Source organism: Sceloporus undulatus, chromosome 2 (assembly GCF_019175285.1).
Source record: "Sceloporus undulatus isolate JIND9_A2432 ecotype Alabama chromosome 2, SceUnd_v1.1, whole genome shotgun sequence".
Taxonomy (NCBI): domain Eukaryota; kingdom Metazoa; phylum Chordata; class Lepidosauria; order Squamata; family Phrynosomatidae; genus Sceloporus; species Sceloporus undulatus.
Window position 1 is genome coordinate 80506315 of NC_056523.1, and position 25154 is coordinate 80531468.

Here is a 25154-nt window from a genome sequence, read left to right on the forward strand (position 1 = left end):
CACCACTGGCTGCAGTTCTTCTCAGTCTTTGTTCCCTTCTCTGCCATATGCATTATAAATTGGGGGGGTGGGCAGCTTTCATATTCTCCCCATCTCACATCTAAAGTATGTTTTTAAACTTTGGTAGCTGCAAAATATTGAGAGCACACCAACCCATCCTAAAATCAAGCAGGCAGGACTTGTCCTTGGTGGTCTTATGTGGAATCTCCCACACACACCCAGGGGCCTTGAATGCCCCTTCCCCAACTTCACCTTTAAAAAGGGGGGAAAGACACCCTGTTCTGCAAAGCCAGCTGCCCTGCTTGAAATCAATTTATTTATTAACATACATAAGCACATTGCTGTTACAGAATTTGTGCTTTCAAAAAAAAACAAAACAAAAAAACAATTACAGTAAGTGAGAGAAAGGAAACCAAGCATGGAATGGGAGAGGAAAAGGGGTGGGGAGAGGGAAGGAGGGGGAGAGGGGAGCCCACCCAGAGCCTCCCCATGTCCCAGGCTCTCAGGGCAAATTAAGACCTAAGGAGAAGGGTCTGGCATGGGCTAGCTCTCAGACATAGGGTCATGGAGTTGAACTGTGGTAGGAAAAAACATTCCTTGCTGTTGCTAACTCTTGCTGGAGCCCAAAAGCCAAATGGGGCTCTCTGTTGGGGACCAAAGGGAGGCGAGATGATGGGAGCCAGGGCCTTGCCCACACAGGGCCATTTTATTGCCATATTTTATTTAAAATTCGTGCAAAATCCTCAAAACTCCAGGTGGAGTCTGAGAGGAGGAAAGGCCCCTCCCTCACCCACCCCCAAGAGCAGCACATTTAGGAGATCAACCCAGTTGGCATAAATGGCATGGGGTGGCCAGGATCCGAAAAAACCCGACGGGCAAGAGTCAGAGGAAGAGGAGGGCCTGCAGGGGAGCTACCAACAAAGAGGGGACCAGGCAGATTTACACATTTCCTATTTGACAACATTAGAAAAAAGAGAAAGAGAAAGAGCGCACGCTGGAAAAAAGTTACCCCAGGGTACCATGGAGTATATCCTATCTGGCTGGGGTACAATCTGAGGCCTTGGACTACAATACGGAGCGGGCAGGCACCAGGCCTTCACTGCAGTTGCTCCAGGCTTGCAGACGCTGGGCTTGCTGGGTGCAGGATACAGGAGTTGGACGCAGGAGCCGGCCTTAAACGCTGCCCCCAAAGCTCTCCTCATCATCTGGCACTGGGTCAGCATCCCAACAGGTGATATCTATCTCTGAGAGTGAAACCAAATGAATTAGCAATGAGAGAGGAAACAGTTGTTTGAGTGGACCAGCTCTCCATAGACCTTGAAAAAATTGCTATCTTTGGACCACAGCTTCCAGAAGCAAAGGAATCCTGGGAGCTGTTGTCCAAAAAAAGGAACTCAGCTAAGCAATGGCCTCAGAAAAGAAGTCACAAAGGTTTCTACTTACAGGAATGGACAAAACAAGAGGAGCCCAATGTCAGTGACCCTTACCTGGGGGCTTATTGTAGAACAATGGAGGAGGAGCTTTAGCAGATGGTTCTTCTGATTGGTTGAAGTCCTCATCTTGTGACTGGCTGAAATAACCTTCACTCGTCTGGAAAAGAAAACCAAACCATTGTACCTGTGATGTGCTTGGAAGATGTTCCCATCTTTGAATTCCTAATTAATTACTCTAGACTTAATGAACAGCTCTGGTTTTGTGCTCCCAGTCACCAACACCAATGGAGGGAAGCACAGAGCAGGTTAGGTAAAAGTAGGTGGTCTAGGAGTTAAGAACAGGCAAAGTGATGTAGATTGTGCAGAAAAAGCCAACTGAAGGTAGTATACAAATAGCCAGCAGGCATAACTACATTGCCCAGCAACGTAGATGGCAATTTGCTATGGCTTGCCATGTGCCACCTCCAGAACTTATGCTTTTGCTGTGATAATTCCTCCTGAATGGCCATCCCACAACTGATGGGAAGAAGGGAGGATCAGAGAAATGTCTGGCTATGCCAGAGGCAGACTGATGACATCTCTCACTAAGATCCCCTAGTGTCTCTGTGGACTATATCATCAGTTTGTGACTGGCTATGGCACCTAGGCAAATGCTTCAGTGAATGGCTGTTCAGGGAGGCTGTCACAGCAAACCATGAGTCCTGGGGAGATTTGGTTGCTGCAGAGAACAGTAATAACAAAAAGACAGACATAGGCATAGAGTGAACATGCTTGTCTATGTCACTAACAGGATGCCAGCCCAAAATTCATCTGTGCTAAACCAGGAAGGGAAGGGAAAGGCATATTTTCAAAACCTTAGAAAGAAAGAAAGAAAGAAAGAAAGAAAGAAAGAAAGAAAGAAAGAAAGAAAGAGAAGTCTGCTGAACCCATAATATCTACCCCCTTGCAGCAACCTAGTAAACAGAAAAGACAATCAGTAAATAAACCACAATCCTATGTGACAAACCAGGACAGGGAGGTAGGATGTATCCCACATTGGGGGAAACAGTCTTTGATCCCACATTTTCTGCTCCACCAGCAACCTATTGTCACAGAACAAGCAAACTGAGGCTAGAGATTTAGAGAATAAAGTTTCATTAAAAAAAAAAAACAAATTGTCACCGATACATACAGGGCTCTCTGGATACAAATGTATCAAGACTGCTCCCATACTCCACAGGAAAAAAATGGGGAGGAACAGTTTTAAAAATTTGGGGTGGAGGCATCAAGGGCTGGGTGCTACAGGAATATGCCCCTCACGTCTCACAATCTCTTCAAGAACCCCCGAATGCCACAGTGTTTTTAAAGGGGTAGGGAGAGAAAGAAGAGGGATGGAAAACTAGAACAAGGGGTTGGGGATTCATCATGATCATTTTCCTAAGCTCCCAGGTATATTGTTTTCAAGAGAGAGAGAGAGAGAAAGAGAGAGAGAAGGAATAAAAAATATGGGAAATAATAATAATTTTTAAAACCACAAGGATTTGAGAGTTCCTGATACAGTTCTGTAATGGTACACATGCCTCACAATCACTCTCCCAGGTGCCTGGGATGCTAGGTTAAAGAACAGGAAAAGGAAAAGGAGGGGGAAAAGATAAAATATAGCATGGGGTTGGGCATTCAAGGGAAATTGCATATAACCTAAAATCACACTCCAACCTGGATGCCCTAATTATTTCACCCACCCACCCACCCAATTAAAAAATAGAAACCAAAATCACATATTTAATGGTGGCTGCTTACTGCTGACTCTTTCAGTGTTTGTTAGTCCCAACTTCTTCTCTCATCTCCAATCAAATCAGAATATTCATGCTGAGTTTCAAAGGAAAAGGGAAACATCAGGGTTGCCAGATGAAATAAGGGATGGGGCTGCTGTTGCTTGCATAACAAGCAACGCCTGCTGCAATTCACTCTTCTGCACAACCATCAAAGACAACAGCCCTGTCCGAGGACAGCCAGCATGGTGTAGTGGTTTGAGCGCTGGACTACGATTCTGGAGACCAGGGTTCAATTCCCGCTTGACCACAGAAACCCACTGGGTGACCTCAGGCAAGTCACACACACTCAGCCTCAGAGAAAGGCAAAGAGAGACCCACTCTGAACAAATTTTGCGGAGAAAACCCTGTGATAAGGTCGCCAGAGGTTGGAAACAAAGGCACACAACAACAATCCTGCTGCTTATCTCACCTGGCAACCTTAGAATGAAGCCAACTGGCTATGGCATCTCTCATGGCTACCCATTTCACAAATAACTTGGTTCAGCATGCTTGCCTGCACTGTCACCCAGGTTAAGGTGCATGAAGAACAGAAAGAGAGAGACTGGCAGTCTCTCCTTCTTTAGAAATTTTTACACAGAGGTTGGATGCCCACCTCTCAGGAGTACTCTAGCTATAAGTTCCTGCACTGGAAGTGGGTTGGATTAGATGGTCCCTTCCAACTCTGATTCAATGAGAGCAAACATGGGTGCACGTTAGACAGCCCAATCATTGCCAGCAGCCAAACAGATGGGAAAAAGACTGCTTCAAACCTATCAGGACAGACCTGAAATGGAAACTGCTACCGGGGAGTTAGGGCAGAGATTTTGCAGAGGTGTGTGTGTGTTACCCTGTTTGTCCAAAGCTAATGGCTGCTCTTGAAGTATATTGCTCATGTCAAATTATGCACTGTACAGAGAAGTATGAAAGAAAGGTTTTAAAAATGTATCAAAGTGCAACTAACTTGCACAAGTGGAACATACATGGTCTAAGACTGCAGGGGTGTAGATATAGCAAGTCACCATTCCTGTTATTTTGCTTTGAGATAGAGATAGAGGAGGAGTAGAAAAGAGGTAAGCTGTCACATCTCCAGTGGCCAGGTAAGAAGGAAGGAGCAGTGGGTGAATATGTGTGCCTTGAAATGCTGCAGCCCAGCAACAAGGCATGCTGGGCCCAGTTCTGCTTCTGAAAGCCAGGGTAAGAGACTCTGGGAAGTGTGTCCTGGGTTCACCCCAGCCTCACCTGCGTGCTTTCCTTTTGGGCTGTCTCCCCATTGGTGAGCAGCTGGGGTTCCTGGTGTGCCCCAGATGCCTCCTGAAGGGCATGCTGATAGCTGAGGGTCATCTGGTGCAGCCCCTCAATTGCAACAATGCTTGCTGGCTCTTCGTCCTGCTCAGCATCACAGAATGTGGCTGGGGGTTCAGGCAGGTCATTGAAATTGAGCAGGTTATCTTCAGGGAGGCCTGCAGAGGAGGGTGGTTCCGGCGCCCCTGGAGGGACATCTACCTCAACCAGCATGGGGGCAGGTGCAGGGGGCCCATCATGAAGGTCCCACGGGGCTGGAGTGGGGGGCCCGCCTTGCTGGAGCTCCCAGGCATCTGGAGGGGTGGGCTGCACAGCAGAGCTGTCATTTTGCCACAGGTCAAGGATGTTCTCTGACGGAGGAGCAGGTGGTTGTGAAAAGCCAAAGGCCTCCCCCAGATCCATCGTGCCTTCGCTCTGCATAGGAAGGGGGGCAGCTGGGAAGAGAGGCTCTTCCTTGGAAGGTGGGGCTTCTGGGAAGAGAGGTTCCTCTTTGGGCTCTGGGAACACCAGGTCTTCAGTGGGACCAGTCTCACCCAGCTGTGGCTGTGTCGAGTCCTCCCCCTCCCAAGCCAACACGGCTGGGGGCTCTTCCATCTTCTCCACTGGTTGCTCCACACTGGGGGGAGTCCAGTTCACAGCAGATGCTGCTGCTGCCTCTTCACAGCTTGGGCTGGAGGAGTCTGCAACAGGAAGCAAGAGAAGTGGAAGCATTGAGTGGCAAAGCACTGAATGAGTAACTGGAGGGAAGAAGCAGGCAGTTTGTATGTCCAGCTGAGCCACCTGAGGACACAGATGCAGCACAGAGTTTCCAAATACCCCTCCCTAAAACACAGTGGGAAGAAGTATACTTACCTTTCAATGCCCCGTGCTGCGTTACCTCGTCGAGGGCACGCTCAATCTGCTCTCCCACAGGTGTCGAGGCTGTACTGGAGTCACAAGGGCTACTGGCAGAGGCAGATACCTTTCTGTGTGTTTCCGTCTGGCTGCCTGTGAATGAGCCATACAGGCACTCAAGAGGGAGCTGACAGGCCAAGTGTCCTCTTCTGTACACAGGGCCTGCCAACTGTACACAAAACTGGTGACAGTTTTGTTTGGAAAGCAAGAGATTAATATCCTACTGCCCCTCTAGCTTAACAGGTCATCAAAATAAACCCTATCATCTATCAGCATACCCCATGCTTGCCTTAGTGGCCTCCCTCCTGAAAATTGTAGTACAATGGTTACTTTCCTTAGCTTACATTAACTGCTGGAACTAAAGCCATGAGGAGAAAAACCTCCCTCTGCTTTTGCTGTTTGGGTGGTGGGGGTATGTGCTGCAGACACAACTCTGGTATTGGGAAATCTCATTAGAAACCAACAGCCCAAGAAGGGAAATTCAATACTCCTGTTCCTGTTCTCTCCTGTCTCAAATGACACTTTATACTGAGGTGGGCAACCAACATGCCTCAGCTTAATTTGAAAGCCCCTCCAACCATGATTATCACAGACCTCTGTGAAGAGAATCTGGCTCTGTCTGTGCTGGAGTGGGGCAGTCTGGATTATCCTGCCTCTGGAGCTGCCCCAACACTCTTCTTTGGCAAAGCCTTCCATTCTTAAGGTGGGCAATTGACCAGATGGTTGTCCCACTGAGCTGCCGAGCATGTCCACTGCCACTGTGGGTCTCTTTGCTTTGAGGTCAGAATGAGATATAAGACAGCAATGATCACTAGGGGCTGGTTCTGATCCTACTTTGATCAGTTTCTGTGGCAATAAAGCGAGGCAAATGCAAAAAACCTGTTTTTTCCAGACACTACTTTTCTAGTGGTTCTTTTGAAAATAATAGATTCTGAAGTGTGTTCAACAAGTGGGAATGACGGATCTGAATGGCATCATTCTGGAAGGGAGGGACTAATGGCAGAGGGGTGTTTACCATCCCTCCTCAGTTTTTGGTAGAGCCACCATTCCCTCCTCCCCAGCACTGCCTTTGTGCTTGTGCTGTGATCTATGGGCACATGATTTTTTGAAAAAAATAAAATTGATAGAATATTTGATTGATTGATTTTGCAACTACTTGCAATCAGTGATTGCAAGTAGTTGCAAAATCAATCATTCAAATGTTCTATGAAAAATTTATATAGACTTGCCTCCCCCCTCTGTTGACACCTCTATTGATATCGATACCAAAACTGATTGACACCATCACCCCCGTCCCCCCCCTCCTCTAGAGGAAGATTCATTTCTTGACCTAATCTGCCTGAAATTTTAATGTATTCCTACTGGGTAGTTTTAAATTTTTGGATATTTAATCTCTTTTTATGGGTTGAGTACTGTTTTTATGATTGGGGGGCGGGTTGGGGTTTGGGGTTCTTAAATTGTAATTTTTAAATGTTTGATATTTTATTTATACTGTTGGAATCCGCTTTGATTTCTTTGTGAAAAAGAGGAATACAAATACAAATAATAATAATAATAATAATAATTATCATCATCATTATTATATATTTCCTAAGCTCGGCTGCCCAGGCTGTCGCTTACATCACTGATGATGCACATATGAGTGACATGCATTTTGAAGCAAACTAGTGGGTACGACAATTGTGCCAAAAAAAAGAAGCAATTACAAGGGGATAATGAAAAGATCTGCTTTCATAGTGGGAACAACGAGCCTTTGGGAATCGATTTACCAGCACGGAGTGAAGGTGAATTGCACACTGGTTTAAATGTAAGTGGGAATGAGCCCTAGGTAGGTGCCTCATTCTGACCTCAGGATAAGTGCCTAGTGGCAGTGGCAGATGTGTCAGGTGGCTCAGCAGGACACATTACAAAGACCCGCCTGCCTTCAGAATGGAGGGCTCTGGATCTTCCAGGAAAATCCAAAGCAGACAGGAACTTTTAAAAACTCACAGTATGAGGAGTAAAATCTGGTTCTGGTGTTGAACAGACTGGTTGTCATCCTGCCTGCTTGCACCAGAACCAGGCTTTGAGCTGCACATTGTCTGGCCTCCCCACCCAGGGTAAGAGGGGGAGGCTGTTTTATTTGGCCTGTGCACACAGGGCCTCAGTCCCATGCCCAGCAACTTACTAAGTAGGGAGAGAGAAGGAGTGTGTGAGAGAAGAGCTGGGTGAGGATGGTGGTGGCAGGAGGAATGAGTGCCTTTGGCCCCACTCATTCTCACCATATGCCCCCTTCTGAAAAATTTCTCCTGAATGAATGCTATCATCAGCATTGAAAAAGTAATGCATGGATTAAGGGACTGTTTTTAATGTTGCCCAACCCTTTGATAAATAATGGAATATATCCAGTTCTCCTTTTACTATCCTAGGAAGCATATCTTGCAGAAAATGCTGACATTGAGGGGACAGTGCTGGCAGTTCATTTCTGCTCCAGACCCAGACAATATATCCATAGTGCCCAGTATTTCCTTCTTATATCCCCACCCCATGCTACCATAGCCCAAGGACCTTATCATACCATATAATTATACCAGCATGATTCCAGTTTAACTGTCATCCTATGGAATCCTGGGATTTGTAGTTTAAAGAGGGATATTTAGAATTCTTAGGTAGAGAACTCCTCCAGTGCCACATCCACCTACAAATTCTAGGATTATACAGGACATTACCATGGCAGTTACAATGGAATCATAGTGTTATAATTATGTAGTGTGAAATGTCCTCAAGGCAAAGGCATTCCTCAGCCTATGAACTGGTGTGCACCTTGCCCACCAGAAGCATAATGCTGGTAGCCTGGTGAACATGTATGGTGTTCATTTTCAGAGACTCAAGTTTCCATCTTCCTGCTTCCACCCTGCTGCCTTTGTAGCATTAGGCAAAAGTCGCTCTCCTCCAGTGGCTTACAGTGGAGGTTCAACGCCTTTCTGTATAGCATGAACACACAAGCCTATGAACAAATGCTTAGCTTTTAAAGTATAGTTGCTGATATGGAACCATTCCTGGAACAGACCACCTGCTAAGGATTTTATTTGGTTCATTTTGGGGGATGATAAGGGGGCATGTGGGGAGAAACATATTTATGTCAAAGCCTGCTGTGACGACTTTAACAACTACTTTGCAGATAAAATCTCTCAGATAAGATCCGACCTGGATGCCAGAATTATGGCATAATCGACTGATGAGGTGTCCAGTAAACCCGTTATTGAGATTAAACTGGGTCAATTTGCACTTGTGAGTACCAATGATATGGACAAAATCCTTGGAAAGGTGAAGAAGACAACATGCCCTCTTGATCCCTGCCCATTATGGCTGGCCGTTCAGGGAGGCCATGCCTTGATGGCATTTCTTGGAAATGTCATCAATGCATCCCTTAGGGAAGGTTGTGTTCCAACTTGTTTAAAGGAGGCAGTTGTTAGACCACTCCTGAAAAAACCTTCTCTGGATCCCCTGGACATGAAAAACTATAGGCCTGTATCCCATCCGCCATTCTTGAGAATAAGGTGATCGAGAGGGCTGTTGCCCTTCAACTCCAAGCCATCTTGGATGAAACTGATTATCTAGATCCATTTCAAACCGGCTTCAGGACTGGATATTGGGTGGAGACTGCCATAGTTGCTCTGGCTGATGACCTATGTCTAGGCATCGACAGAGGAAGCATGACCTTGTTGGTGCTTCTAGACCTCTCAGCAGCTTTTGACATGATAGATCATGACATCCTCTTGGAACTCCTGAGAGTTAGGAGTCAGGGGCACTGCATTGTAGTGGTTCCGTTCCTTCCTCTCAGGTAGATTCCAGAGGGTGATGCTTGGGGACAGCCGCTCCTCAAAATCGGAGTTTAAATATGGCATCCCTCAAACCACTATTCTGTCCCCAATGCTATTTAACATATATATGAAGCCGCTGAGAGAAATACATAAACATGAGGCGGGGTATTATCAGTATGCTGACGACACCCAAATATACTTCTCCATGCCTCGATCAACAGCTTTGATGACAGATGGCATCTCTCCTCTCAACTGATGTCCTGAAGTGGTAATGGACTGAATGAGGAAAAACAAGCTCAAGTTGAATCCAGACAAAATGGAGGTACTTGCAGTAGGGCCCCCCCAAACCAGGTACAGTGCTCCCTCGGGTTACGAAATTAATTCGTTCCGCCACCGCTTTCGTAACCTGAAAAGCCTTCGCAAGCCGAAAACCCATAGGCGCTAATGGGGAAAAGCCGCGATTTCGTGTGAAATAGCGCCGAAAAGCACCAAAAAATTTTTCGTAACCCGAAAAAACATTCGTAACCCGGAACAATTATTTCCTATGGGATTTTTTCGTATCCCGGAAATTTCGTAACGTGGGTATTTCGTATCCCGGGGTACCACTGTATCGTGTTGCAACCTCCAGTCCTAGAAGGGGTCACACTCTCCTCAAAGGACTGTGTTCACAGTCTGAGGATGCTCTTAGATCCCTTGCTTCATATGACAAACCAGGTGAACGCGGCAGTCAGGAGCACCTGTTATCAGCTTCGGCTGATATGCCAGCTGCTCCCTTTCCTGGAAGTAAGGGACCTAGAAACTGTAGTACACGTACTGGTAACTTCATGACTCAATATCTGTAATGTGCTCTACATGGGGCTACCCTTGTTCCTAGTCTGGAAACTCCAATTGGTACAAAACATGGCAGCCAGGTTAGTCACCGGAAATTCTAGGAGTGACTGGATAACACTGATCCTAAAGTCACTCCATTGGCTGCCTATTAGTTTCCAGCTGCAGTACAAGGTGTTGGTTACCTTTAAAGCCCTACATGATTTGGATCCAATCTATTTAAGGGATCGCCTACTTCCATACAATCCGCCCCGCACACTCCGGCCCTCGGGGAGGAATTTATTGCAGCCTTTAAAGACCAGATTAACTGCAACCTCCCAGAAGACCTTTTTTGCAACCGCTCCCAGGCTATGGAATGGCCTGCCAGATGAGATCTGTCAAATTACCAACTTAGCCAGCTTCAAAAAAGCTGTCAAGACAGATCTCTTCCAACAGGCTTTCCCAAATAAATTCCCCAGCCACAGATTGATTACTCCCTCACACCATGTATTTACTACCATCCTGCCTATGTCATGTTTATCATAAATTGATTTTAAAACTCTTTTAATTGTAATATATTTAATTCTTTTTTAAGGGGGGATATTGTAATTTTATGTATTATATTGTATGTGGATGTTTTAGTGCGAGCCGCTCTGGTTGTCTTGCTACAGAAGAGCGGGATATAAATAAAAGTTTTATTTATTATTATTATTATTATTATTATTTATTGTACTCAAAGCCAGCCATTTTGAGGACTGTAGTTGTGTGGAAGGATATTGCAAGCCAGTCCATCATCATGCAGCATGGGAATAAAATAGGCACAACACAGCAGCCAAGCCCTGGGTCCAGTCTGTGGGGTTAGCTTCTCAGACTGTCATTGACTCTGGTATGTCCTTTCTGAGATGCTTGCAGGGTGAGATTGGACAGGTGGGACATGGCCAAAAGAAAGATCTGGGATTGGGGGTGGACCCTTAAGATGCTGCCTCCCCAAACCAGCTCCCCAAGCCCAGCCTGGGTCTGGCTACCTACATGGAAAGAAGGAGGAGAGGTTTGGTGTGCGGTGGCAAGTGATATAAGGGAAGGGAGTCCGCGGAGGGGAGGAGGAGGAGGAGGAGGAGGAAGGCAGCCCACTGTCAGGTGTCTTTATGAAAGGACAGTGCAGACGACCTGCTGAGAGAAAGACAGACAGACGGACGGAGACAGAGAAAGCAGAAGAGAATGGTCAGTCTCCCCTTCAGCTGCCCATTCCATCACCCGCCCGCCCCGCTCATGCCACTGGGCACTCAACGCCCAATTCAAGGGCTGGAGAGGCAGGGAAAGAAAGTGAGGGAAGGAGGCAAGGCAGGTTCCTCAAGGAAGCAAAAATAAGAGGAAAACATGGCCAGGGGCAGCAAAGGGCAATCCAGGAAGAAAAGGCAGTGCTGGGGAACGCAAGGATTAGGGCAGAGCAGTGCAGAGGGCTTGGGCAGTAAAAGGGAGGCCAAGGAGCTAGAGGTGGTCGAGGAGAAAGTGTAGGCGAAGAGGCAGGAGGCACAAGTGGGAGTGCTGGGAAACAAGCTCATGACAATGCACATTCTACAGTAACAGACAGCCTGGTCCCTTTTCCCCTCCCCAAAAGCCAGGTCAAACTACAGTACAGAAATCCAAAGCACAAAGGGCTCAAAAGAGAAAAGCTCTTGGCTCTTCCCAGGCAGCAACAATACTGGTGGGTCAATCCTCTCTAGTGATCAGCCCAAATATGGAACCAGGAAAAGGCAGAGGAGGGGAAGTGCAAAGGAGGTCAGTAACATTAGAGTACTAACTGGGGCTTCCAAAAGCTGCCAAACCCCCAGTCCTTGCAGAAGCAGCTGCAAGGGGATGGAGGAAAACTCCTCCATGGCTGCCCTTGTCCTTTCCTTCCTACACACATCATATGAAGTCATTCACAGGTCCATTTGACAATCAGGATTCTAATCCAAGCAGTAGATTCCTTGCTTTATTTAACAAAAGGTCATTTCTACTGCTCTTTTTGTGTATCAATACACACATATGTACATACATACTTGCACACATGTGTACCCATGCACTAATGTGTGTTCACACATGTGCACATGCATGCATGCACACCCACGCACCCACACCCAAGATCACTCAGGTCAGCTCCAGAAGAAATATTCCTCAAGCAGCACTGTCCAGTTGTACAAGCAGACTTGCTATTAGGCTATCTTCTTAGCAAGGCTGGGCTAAGAACCAAGGTGCTTGCTACCAACTGTCATACTTGGATATTAACAGAGAACAAAAAGAGATGACCACTTGCTCTGCAGTCATTGTGTTAAACATTCCATCTGGGAAGCTAAATGGACCCAGCCACAGGATCCAGCCACCATGAAGAAAGGGATGAAGGTGACTGGTTCCCAGCCTGATTATGCCATGAGTGGCACATTTTTCAAATCTAATACTACATAATAACATGGTTTTCTACTGTCCCCATAAATTCTTATATGATGTGATTTATTCTAGCTCATTGTTATAACTACTTTTGTAATGTTAAGAATAAATTCTCCTACGCCCATCTCATAATCCCATGATGTGTTTGTTTTTCAGTTTTAGGCTTAAGGTCAAGGACTTAGTGATCTCTTTAAACTGTCTTGGAGACTTTTTTTGAATTAAGAGTGGTGGTAATAAAACCATTAAAATAAAATAATAGATTCTAAATAATAAATAAAGGTGGCAATCGTTCTCATCTCTAAAGAGTGACGTTTCCCTAGACTCCACATTTCTAATCATACTTTATCCTCACATTCCATGGGGGAAGAAATGTAGCCTTTGCCAAAGAGAAAGGCAGGACATTCTGAACTTATACATTTTCATAGGTAGTAATGTCATTTAAACCTGAAGGCAGAATTTTTGTCACTCAAAACTATTATCATCTTGGATACAGTATCAGTTATTCATATTCATTTCCAAAATCAACACACAAATACAGAAAACAGACGCATGGAATTTTCTAGCCCAGTTACACCCTGACTTTTTGTTGTTGCTGGTTAGGTAGTTGCCTCCTTGCAGATTTCACTTTATGCTCATAAGACATAGACGTAGCAGGTTCTGTCTCCTCTGCCCCATTCTTTATCTGACTTTTGATCTTTTGCTGCCTCACACTAACCCCGTTTATTCTGTCCATTATCATTTTAGCAGTAGAGCTTTCCAAGAAAGTCTGATCATTACCAATCACATGCCCAGTCACTTGCCTTTCATTTTATAAACACTCTTTCACTGTTTTTAATTCAATTTTGTTTTAATTTTATATTATACCTTTAAGTGTGATTCAGTATTTCAACATTATACTGTGGGCCCTTGGTATTCACTGGGTTTTGGTTCCAGGACCCCCTGTGGATACCAAAATCTGTGGGTGTTCAGATTCCATTAAATACAATGGCATAGTAAAATGGTGTCCCTTATATAAAATGGAAAAAAAATAAAGGTTTGCTTTTTGGAATGTATATATTTTTTAATATTTTCAAGCTGTGAATCCATGAATGAAGAATCTATGAGATAAGGAGGTCCAACTGTATCTCCACCTTATATAGTCAAATTTTATGTGAGTCACCCTGAGTTCCAGTTTTGGAAGAAAGAAAAGATATAAGCCCGATTAATCATTATTTACAATTGCTCTCCCCATTTCAATTTCTTTTCTTTTTCTTACTTCCCTCAACATGTGCTAAGAGGTATTTCCTACTTGTTCTGCTGAAGGGCGGGAGAGTCTCTGAACTGGCTGAGGCCACTCGTTCTTGCTGCCTGAAGAACTCGCGAGGGTTCTCGGGTCGCTGAGCAATGATGGCGGCTGCCTCCTGTCAGGATGTAAGAGGAAGAGGTGAGAGAGAAGGATCAAATAGCTCAACTTTGTAAGATACACAGGCTACCACCCTCACCACCCACTCACAAAAGCAGCCCAATATCCCCATTCCCACAGCAGCAGCACACTCCCTGCTCCATGCAGCTGCAAGGGCAACAGTAACAAAATATGGTATGCACCACACACATAACAGTGTGCCCTTCTCCTCATGCCCCACCCACTCACAGCAACAATGGCACACAGTGACACAAAATAGAGACAGCACTACAAACTAGCTTCTGACAAAAATGAGTATGTTGGAAAGGAGAAGAGACAAACACACTGGAGACACCTCCTTGCTCCTCAGAGGTAAAACTGATACTCAACCCTGCTTAGGCATACACTTCCACTTGTCAACATCATCACACTCCAACTTCTCAACAGGACAACAGTCATAAAACTGAAGCTCCCCCCCCCCACACACACACACTGAAACTCTGCAAACAATACAACAAAATTCTCATGCAGCAATAGCCCCGTCAGTGTCATGGCACTCTGCTTGCCCTACACAATGCATGCTGTGCCCCGGGGCCGCACTCACCTCCACCTCTGACTCAGACTTTTTGGGCTGCTGCCTGTCTTCGTCGTCCTCCTGCTCCCCCTAGGGAGAGAGGTCAGCGTCAGCCCCAGGGCACCTCAACCACACCAGAAGGCCCTAGTTTTCTTTTCCCTGACCTAATACAAAGCCAGAGTGACATAGCTCTTTTAGGTTCACAAGAGGATCACTCTGGCTGCAGAGTCGTTCCCCAGTGTCACCAGTCAGCTTTGGCACGGAACGTCTACCTCTCTCAATACCCTGGAGGAGCCAGTGGGATCACTGGGCAACCCTCCCCAGGCTCTTGAAGCAGCACTTACAAAGATGGATTGCTCCTTCAACCGCTGTTTGGCTTCCTCTGCTTCCAGGCTCTGCTGCTTTCGCCTAGTAAAAAGAGAAAGAACCAATTTATAATGTTCTGATGCTAACTTCAGGAAACCTGGTCAGGCCTGCAGGCTGACTTTGTTTCATAATATTTAATTTCCCCCACCTTTTGCCCCCTGCTTTAATGTGATATCCATTCAAAGTCCATGTCCAGCTCTTGTTGTTTTGCACCTTCAGTTCATTTCTGATTTATGATGACCCTAAGGCAAACGTACCATGGATTTTTCTTAACAGGATTTGTTCAGAGGGGTTTGCTATTGTCTTCCTCTGAGGCTCAGGGAATGGGACTTGCCCAAGGTCACTCAATGGGTTTCCATGGCCAAGTAGTGATTTGGACCCTGGTCTTCCAGAAATCTCAAACCACTGCACTGCATTTGGTCTCTTCTTTATCATAAATTGTGTCTACCTGGAAGTTGTTCTTGCATAACTGGAGTTTTCATTATAAGATGGGAGGGCAACTTCTGAAGGGGGCACATCAGGGAACTATATCTGCCATTGCTGTCTTGATTAATTTGCTGTTGTATTGCTGAAATTCAGCAGCACAATATAGCAAAAAAGCTGTGATATGACTTTAAAACAACTTTCACACAGACCCCTTCTAAAAGAAAAAGCTGGCTTCTTTTACAATCCACCACAATTAGGCAGAATAGTGGGAAATTTGGTAGGGATGTGATCATTTAATGCTACGAAATTATAAACGGGCTGCTTATGACTCAAACAGAATTTAAAATAATAAAAACTTCAGTGACTACTCCCCCCCTCCCCACTTCTAAATAAACATGAAGGAGATGACCAAGACCTATCCTTTCTGATATCCCTTCAGCTTATTCTGTCAGGACGCTAGTCAACTTTGCTTCTATAATTAACCTTCCTGCCATCACAAAACTAAACAATACTAAACAAAAACAATGCACAATCCATCTTTATAAATCATCATTCCTACATCAGTGAGAAAGTCAGGATGGTGTAATGGTTTCATTATTGGACAATGACTCCGAAAATCAGGGTTCAAATCCCGACTCAAGCATGGAAACCACTGGGTGACCTTGGGCAAGTCTCAGAGGAAGGCAAAGGCAAATCCACTTAGAACAAATCTTGGCAAGAAAACTCTATGAAATGTTTGCCTTAGGATTTCCTTAAACTGGAAATTATGGCATGCAACAACAAACTCCAGCAAGCCTCTGGTCTGAAGAAAAGTGCACCACAGGGAGCTGGTGTGGTGTTGTTTTTCAAACTTACAAGTTGCTACAATGAAGCAATTTCTAAATCAACGTAATTGCCGAGTTGCCCCTGCCTCCCTATCTGCCACAACACTTCTATATGCTGCAGGAAATTCTGTATAGAGTTCTTTACCAAGAGTGAGCTGGCTTCAGGACTGACAAATCTTCTTAGTATTTTTCCCCCTCTAAGCCTCTGAGAACCATCAGTCAGAGCCAAGTGCAAAAGTGGCTCAGGTAGGCACATGTACTCCACCCCCCACATTTGATTATTCATGGATTTTATTAATATGTTCTCCCTAAGAATCTCTAGCTCCTCCAGTGTGACTCTGAGAGTTACACTGGAGGATCTAGAGATTCCTTGAAAAAACAGTTCTCTAGGCATTTGTAGGTTCTCTAGTGCAATTCTATGGTCAATTTAGAATTGGGTGTTAACTACAGAGTTGTGCTGGAGGATCTACAGATTCCTAAAGAGGTGTTCTTTCAGATAAAAAAACAGTGATTTTTTATTTGTCGTTTCTCTACTTTTATGGGGGACCTACACCCCTAATGTGGACCCACTGTATATACAAAGAATTAAGGCAGCAGCAAGTGCCTTTGAGCACATTCTCATCCAGAAATATGCAATCCATATTAGAAGCTCACAAGTCCCTTTGAAGCAAAATCTACTTTTGGACTGTCCCCAAGAGTTCTTTTTCAGCAACTTAATTTAGAGGGGCCGAGAAGCATTTTGTTGCACCTGTTGTTAGGCATTTGTGAATTCAAAATTCTGGTGGTATTAATACAAATAATCCCACCAGTAGATCCTAATCTACTTTCCACCCCTTCCTATTCTAAGACACTCATTTGGGCTCTACTGGTCAAGCCTTTGAAACGTCTCCTTCATTTCATGAATCTTTTCTCTCTCAATCTTTTGATGTTTTGGACTTCAGTTCCAAGAATTCCTGAACATTCACCATACTGGCTGGGACTTTTGGAAGCTTGAAGTTCAAAACATCTGACAGGCCCAAAGGATAACTGTGACCGCTCTAAAGCATACACACTTGTGGCGACAAAGTGTAAGGGGCAATCACTGATCAAGGCCACATTGCCTTTCAAAGGAGGTGCTCTTTTTTACTAGGCTTCATAATCTTCCAGAGAATCCACACACTTGAACAAGCTTCCAAGGAACTCCAAAATTAGGACAGAACATTCAGTATTGTATTGGGGAGGTTCAAATCTCCATTTAGCTAGGAAGCTCACTGGGTGACCGTAGGCAACCAAAGTCTCTGGGACTAACTTACATTACAGGGAGGATGAGCTCCTTTGAAGAAGTGCTTGTTACCAGTGAAGTAAATATGTAAAAGAAATCTACAGCTCACTAAATTAAAAAAAAGAAAGAAAAAAGAACCAAGAGTCCAGATTGAGACACCTCATGTCTCACACCAAATCCTCATGTTAGTACTGAGTTAAAGCAGGCTCTCACTAAAACTGAAGAAGTAATTCAGTAACAGTAATAATTCAGTAGTAATTGGGAGGTATTTATAACAGTACAGAAAGGAGGAGGAGCAGCCTGTGAGACAGGTCAGTGTTTTCTGTCCACGAAGAAACTTATGAAAAACAATCTTGTTCTACCAGATAGCATCATGGCACAACTCCAACAAGAGAAGAAGATAAATTAATTTTAATGCCAGGAGCTGGGGATATATCTTGTCAAGGCAAAAACAACAACAAAAACCCAAGCAAAACAAAAACAACCCAAAAAACTACTACCTACTCATGAGTGGCAAAAGAACACAGGTCTAAAAATACTTCAAACCCAACCTGTTGCATTATCAGAAAGTAGTAGACATTTATACTCATGGCAGCCACTAATCTGCAAGATGATCTGCTATTTGTCTGGCAAGAAATCCTGATGTCCTTTCCTTTATTTCCTTCCCATAGACAGTGGGAACCTTTATTCTCTTCCCATGGACACCTCTGCCAGATACCCTCCCCACCGCCCCTTGCCTGTGTTCTTCGATCTGCTCTTCACGTTCCCGGTAGCGCTTCTCACGCTCTTCCTGTTCCTGCCTCTCTTGCTCCATGCGCTCCTGCTCAAAACGCAGCCGTTCATCCAAGGCTTTCTTCCTCTCTTCCTCTTTGCGCAGCTCCTCTTCTTTCTGTAAAGGGACAGAAGGATAGTAGAGGCCAACAGCTCCACTGAAACCATGCCACTACAGTGCAAGGCTATCAGTCATGAAAACAGAAAAAAGATAGGCAGGGGGAAGTGGCTGACCTGCTCCAAATCACCTACCTTGGCCTGTTCCCAGAACTGCTCTCGGTTGAGTCGTTTCATCTCCACAGCTGCATCAGTCTTCTGATAGGTAGTACCCTGGAATTACAAAATCAAGTCAGAGGATATGAGTATGTGTATGATATGCATCCACATAGGCACCTGCATTTTAAGCAGGAAAAGTTTGCTAACCTAGCCTGAAAAGGCAGCTGCCTGGTTTTTAGCACAGTGTACTCTGGCTTTAACACTGTCATTTGGTTCATAATGCACAATAAAAACACAGGGACTAGCAGATGAGACATTCCCCATGAAACTCTTACAAATTACAACTTCTTCTGGAGAGTTTATAGCTCAGGTGGGTTGTAGCACCATGTGTACTGTCAGTCCTCTTTTTAAAGCTGCACAGCCAAAGTCAATCTAAAGCATAAATGGCTTTTGCCCAAAGCCCAAGAACATCTGTTGTCTTGTGGCTACTATTTCATTTCTCACTAAAGAGGATGGACAGGAACATAAGATTAGCTTGGAGAAGAAGAAGCAAGAAATATTACCACAGGTTGGGAGTTTTCATCCTCACGCAGACGAAGACGGTGCAGCACCGGACTGGCAATGCGGGCCAGGCCACTGGAGAGCCGCTGACCAATGGCTCCTGGATCAATATCTTCCACACTGCTAGCATTGACAATGACATCCACACCCTATTCAGACAGGCATTCAAATAATACGGATATACTGAGTGTGAGGTCTTCTGGGCTAGGAAAGTTAAGCAGTTAGCCAGAAATACAATTGCTAAGCCAGAACTTGGAAATGTTACTTTCTGGAGTACAGTGTTTATGAATTCCCCCAACTTGGGGATTCTGTGGAAAACAGTAGGAAAGCGTAAGGTGTCCAAGCTCTGGCTAAGACCCATTGACTATCGCAGACCTCCTCCCATGAGTTCATTTTCTGAATATGTTCCATGGTACAATTCCCCACTCCACTCCCACTACCATGAAACCCAGGTACTGTGTCACAAGAAATAACCTGACTGTTGCCTTGACATTTGGATGTAACAACAGTAGCCTCCCCCCGTTCACACCTGTATCCCTGCAACAGCCTGTCACTGACCTGGAAGAACTCTGCAACCTTGGCAACATGGCTGGCACAGGCACACTTTCGGGCATCAGCTACATCCTCTCCCACCTGTCAAGCATAAGGATGCACAGTTGATGGGAGATGCCACACTGTGCACTGACAGCAGAAGGCAATATTTTCATGCGCGTACAAATACAATGTTGGTATTGGAAGTCCATCTGGATAGCCTGAAGCAGCAGCAGAAAAAAACATACATTCCATCCCAGCAGCAGTATTTGCCAATGCATTTCTAAGCCCAATGCTGGTGATCACTATCAAAAACCCAAGTAGCTTGAGGTCAGGTGATTTGGATCACCTCTACCTATACAAATCTTAGGTTCTAAGATGAGACACTGAGGTCTGGATCCACTGGCAAAATAGGTCCAGTTGGTAGGCAGGAGGGACAGGACCTGCTCTGTATTGGTCCCATTCTTATGGCATGCCCTGCTATAAGATGTACACATGACTTCCTGATTGTTTTCAAATGGGTCTTGAAGAAATTGTTATAGGCTGCTTTTAAAAGGATGACAGCCCATCTCTTAGAATGTGGACATTCATTATTGCAATAGTTTTAAATGGTCTAAAGTTATGTTTCAATGGTTTTAATGTTAACACATTTTGTTCTTGACAAGAAAAAATGATTTTACAATTTTTCTCCTTGTCGTGCAAAAGTGCAATTTTTTTGAAGACTATTCTCAGTCTGAAATTTAATCTACAGAAAAACCGCACATAGGGGAAGGGGGTTGAACAGAAAACAAATGTTGTTTTAGGAGCAAAATAACAACACAAAAAAACCATGCACATTTTTGGGGTTAAAAAAGTGATCTGAACTGCAAAGATTCTAGTGTATCAATTTTTCAATTCTTACTTGAATATTCTTTCCAGCCATATCTTAAGTTTAAAGATTTTCTGTGATTAAATGGGGGGGAATGCAGTGGATAAGCACAGGAAGGTTTGAAACAGAAGATATGGCTGTTTTCTGAAATTCCATGAATGCGACAAGATGATTTTACTATCAAAATCTCATCTGAAGGCACTCACAGTTACAGCCATCCTGGACAAATTTTATTAGGGGAGGGGATCTACAAATTCTCATCAAACTCTATGTTATATCTAACAATCCCAAAGAGTCAAGACTGACCAAGTGGAAGCAGCTGTTCACAACTCATCACTCTCACACACACATTCATTCTTGGGAGAAGAGAACTCTGTTTTTATTCTGTGTTTTTCAAGTTACTGGATTTGCTGCAGCTGTTCATTTCTGTTGCTCATCTAATTGCTCTACAAATGTGTAGGGTATTTCTTCGCTTAGATTTTTAAGAAGATGCATCGTGCACACACTTTCATGAAAACTTTAATACACACACACACACACACACACATATATATGTCTGTCAAATGTCTTTCCTCAAAAGCAACACAGAAAAAGTCAAGTAACACCAAGTAGTATCACTGGGAGGTACGGAATGCACCGAGTGACACGCCAGAAGAGTGGTGACACCCGGTCGGTCCCTGGCCCTTCCCGGGGCTGTGCAGCTTCTCCCCTGCCCTCTCCAGGGCCACACAGCTGCTCCCCCAGCCTCTCTGGGGCCACATGGCTACTCCCCCACCCTCTCCACGGCTAAGCAACAGCTCCCTAGGGGTGTGCAGGGTCATCTCCAGCCACGCACATGCAATCCTGCACCCCTGCAAGTCCCACCCCCCATGAATGACTGCACCAGGTGATACCAACCCTAGGCATGCCACTGGTGACACCAAGCATGGCTACAAAGGAAGTCTTAGTGAAAGTGCAGGCAAGGAGCCCTGAGAGCAGGAGAATCCACCATGCTTATAACCAAAACAATTCCACTAGAGGGCAGCACAGACACAAGAATGGAAGTCCCTCAGTCAATAAGAGGACTGCTAGGAAGATCAACCTTGGCATCACTGTCCCCTCTCAGAGTTGTCTTTGTGTGCCTCTGTACTTGTAGCAACTGCTTACAACAAACTTCACAAGTGCTAGGGTACACATTCTACCTTACATCTCTATTCTTACATAGAGACTGTCTTCTTATAGAAATAAAGGCATGTGTGCCTAAAGATGAGGTACAAGGGAGCTACCATCAATCGTCACCACCATATAAGTTTTGACATATTCAATCCAGACTAGGGCCATTTTCAATCCTAGCATGTCAGGTCCGGAAGTCTTGAAGGACTATTGCATTTTTACAAATTACACAGAAAGGAGAACTTCACTCTTGTGTAAAGCCACAGGACTACAGTGATAAGGAAAATCAGAATTTGGTGGAATTTTCCCTTTGTATAAAGCTCTAAAATAAATTGCAGAAGTCCTCCAGTGTTTGAGAGCCAGTTAGCTTTAATTTTGTATCCTGTGTGTACCCCTTCACAATGATAGATTAATTGTTATAATAGGGCAAACTGTGTCCAAACTCTTTGGAAGTAGGCCTTACCCAGTTAACGAGGACATATTTAGGTAGGGTGGCCTGGGGGTCCTTTACACTGCAGAATCCATACATCACCTTCTGAATCTCAAAATGGCTGGAGAGCTCTTGGAGGCCACCAGCTGAGGAAAGAAAAAAACACATTCATGGAACACAGACAATTGCCCAAAACCCTTTCAGCTTTGCCAAGGTGGAAGGTAAAGAACAGAGATAGCTGTGAAAATTCTTCCTCGGTTCCCTGGAAATGCTCCTGACACATGGCCAACTAACTCCCCCATGAAACCCTACTGTATGCTCAGGTCAGCATTACAAAAGATAATAGCCAATCCATTTTTTTAAGAGAAGAAAGGTGATAGGGCACTGAAAACTGCGAGAGCAGGAGAGGCAAAAGAACCTAAGGTCACCCAGTGGGACAGAAGTATGGGCAAGGGATGTTAATACTCACTTCCTGAGGCAGCCAATTTCAGGTTATCAGAGTCATCTTCATAGGTGTACAATGCCCTGGAAAACAGAAAATCATGCCATTAGTTTGAAAGTACCATTGATATTAAGGCTGAGATCGGGAAGGATGCTGCCAGTGTAATTTTCCACCAGCATATTTACACTATCTTTGTCAGAGACAGGTAGGAAGGAGACTGCTCTCTTATCTCAACTTTCTCCCTGACTATACAAGAGCACCTGCGGGTGCCTGTATGCAGCTCCATCCTCCCAGCTGCTGCCCAGCCATGGAGGTGCACTCTGGAACATTCTGGCTGCCCTTGCACTCTTGGGGAAGACAAAGCAGCTTCTGCTCCTGGCTTGTGTGTTCTTACTCATTAATAACTTTTGACATCTGGATCACACTGATATTGTTTGGCCAAACGTGTCCCAGTTGTCATCTATGAAATTTTGGAAGTTATGATGAAGAAGACATAATGGGAGCACATAATAAAGGTTCTTCTTTCAGACACTAGCATGGCTGGCAGGGAAGTGAGATTGGGCCTCCTTGATGGCTGTCCCTAAGCTCTGGAACTCCCTTCCCTGGGAGGCCAAAATGTCCCTTTCCTTGCTTTCCTTCTGTCAGCAGGCACATTTTCTTTTTTAATTCCAACAAGCTTTTAGAACAGATGGTTTTTAAAGAATGGCTTTTAAAAGGATGCTGCATTGTTTTTATTGATCTGTTTTTAATTTGCTTTTTATGCTGCCTTTTAAATAGTCTTAATATTGTGAATAATTTAATTGTATTTTGATGCTGACTGACCATTTAGCCAAGCTAAAAAATACTTGTACGTATTTTAAATTGTACCCCACCTTGAGTCCCAATTTTGGGGAAAAGGTGAGGTATAAATAAAGCAGAGGAGGAAGAGAATGGCAAGAGGCCACATGTGGCTCACCCTGACAAAGGCAGCGGAACTGAAGCTCTGAAAATAACTCAGTAGCCTCTCATTCTAATATATCTTCAAAGCTTCCTTTTCTCTCAAGAATCACTACTTTAACGTAATTGTCAGAATTCTTGTGAGGTTGACATGTTCTCCCACAGGTTTTTGAATACTGATATTTCTGACATCAGTCAAGGTGAACCCTCTTGCATAAGGAGGCAGAGGTCCTGATGGTTTGATTTTAATTCTAGCAATGGATCATCAAATAATATTCCTAATTTCATAGAGATCTGCAATGGATTTACAGAACCCAAGTCCAGGCTATGCAGAACAGGGCTAACTGGCTTGGTAATTTCTGTTTTGAGTTCTACGAGGAAAAGGAAGCAGGCTACAACTGGGATATACTGTAGTTAAAACAGGCTAACCTTTCCACCTGCCCTGACACTGGTCACTCAGGCTCCACAGGCAGAAATGCCTTTCTAAGGATTCCTACAACACATGTTCCCACCAAGAGCTCAAAAGCATTATGTTATGGTATGGGGGCAGATCACCATATACTTTACACTGGGGAGTAAAACTGTTAGTTTCTCCCCAAAATGATAACATTAATGCCAATTAGATATACTTGGGGCAATAGTCATTTTTCATTTATTCTTTCTCCTCAGTTATGCCTTAGAATTATCTGAGAAGCGGTTGGGGATTTTTGGTTAAAGCCCGGTGTTGAGGTTCCCAGACTAGAAAACACTAGCAATCAGTTTCAATTAGTGCCTTAAACATTTTATAGAATTATTCAAAACACTGCTTTCTGTAAGTATTTGTTTCAAACTTACTGGTGATAGTCCCTCCCTCTCTCTTTCATTCTGACCTAGCTCACAGGGTTATTGTGAGTATAAAGTGGAGAGGAGGAGAATAATATACACCACATTGGGCTCACTGGAGGAAAGGCAGGAGATAAACATAACTAATAAACTAATAAAGGTGCTGATGACATATGCAGACATGTCTTTTTATTGTCATTGTTGAAGGAGGCATTCTCTAGTTCCCTCAAACAATCACTCGCTAACCACTGAACTCACCTGTTTCCTCCCTCCAATGCCCCCACAGCCAGTAAATGACTGCATTTACTGGCTGTGGGAAGGTGGAAGACAGCCAGACAGCACCTGACAATATTCCTATGTAAGCAATGATATTATCATCCTCTGTTGTTTTTGCATGTCCAGTTATAGGAATGTGGGTGATGATATGTGGCTGTTCCCTGCACTTCACTAGCCAGTAAGCTTGTGAGAATTGAGGGCAAGAGACAGGTGGGTTCTCCTGTGGAAAAGGAGATGGATCAGAGTTCTATTGGGTGGAACTTTACATCCCAGGAGGGGCCTTTCCATACTATGCAAAGATAATACTTAGTTAATGTGGAATCACAGTGCTACAACTATGTAGTATGAAGAGTGCAAGATGCCAGATCTTGGTCAATAATTAACAATGGCCAGTATTCTATATCAGCTACTTAGCTGAGTTACAGTCATGGCAATAGTGTCACAGTCATGACTAAGGCCCGATACAGATGACCAAAAGCACCGTCATGGGGGCGGGTTTAAGGGCTCCGGAGGGCTGGACGTCCATACGTGCCCAGCCCTTCTAGCAGAGTCCGTGCGCCATCTTGCCAGCGCCCCACCCACACGGGGATGTGACAAAGCGTCAATGCATGTGAGCGCCATTATGGCGCTTCTAAAAAGAAGCCACTCTTGGCGGCTTCTTTTTAGGGTGCGCATTGGTGCCGCTCTGTGGGGTTGGTGCGGCGCCAAGGGGCAAAAACTGCCCATCTGTATCACCCAAAAGTAACAATCCTGAATATGGAACAGTTACCTAGATTTACTCATCTGTAACTGTTCCATATTCAAGATTACTATTTAGTCAAGATTGTGACATTATTGCCACAACTGTAATTCCCCCAA

At 44.6% G+C, this 25154-nt stretch overlaps 1 protein-coding gene across 5 annotated transcripts in view; it reads right to left on the reverse strand.

Moving 5' to 3' along the window:
- Window positions 1-302: 302 nt before the first annotated feature.
- DBN1 (drebrin 1) overlaps window positions 303-25154 on the reverse strand; it is a 59989-nt gene continuing 35137 nt past the window's right edge. Inside the window, exons 2-15 of one of the 5 annotated variants that reach the window (XM_042451818.1) lie at window positions 22290-22345; window positions 21854-21966; window positions 19398-19472; window positions 18842-18988; window positions 18315-18392; window positions 18029-18180; window positions 14759-14822; window positions 14445-14504; window positions 13748-13859; window positions 11062-11202; window positions 5381-5515; window positions 4466-5208; window positions 1488-1590; window positions 303-1244 (exon numbers count right to left, since the gene is read on the reverse strand). In XM_042451818.1, the coding sequence (XP_042307752.1) occupies window positions 1174-1244; window positions 1488-1590; window positions 4466-5208; window positions 5381-5515; window positions 11062-11202; window positions 13748-13859; window positions 14445-14504; window positions 14759-14822; window positions 18029-18180; window positions 18315-18392; window positions 18842-18988; window positions 19398-19472; window positions 21854-21966; window positions 22290-22345 (2050 nt within the window). In that variant the 3' untranslated portion in view covers window positions 303-1173. The remainder of the gene's footprint in view (window positions 1245-1487; window positions 1591-4465; window positions 5209-5380; window positions 5516-11061; window positions 11203-13747; window positions 13860-14444; window positions 14505-14758; window positions 14823-18028; window positions 18181-18314; window positions 18393-18841; window positions 18989-19397; window positions 19473-21853; window positions 21967-22289; window positions 22346-25154) is intronic. The other 4 variants (XM_042451814.1, XM_042451815.1, XM_042451816.1 and 1 more) reach the window with 4 other exon arrangements.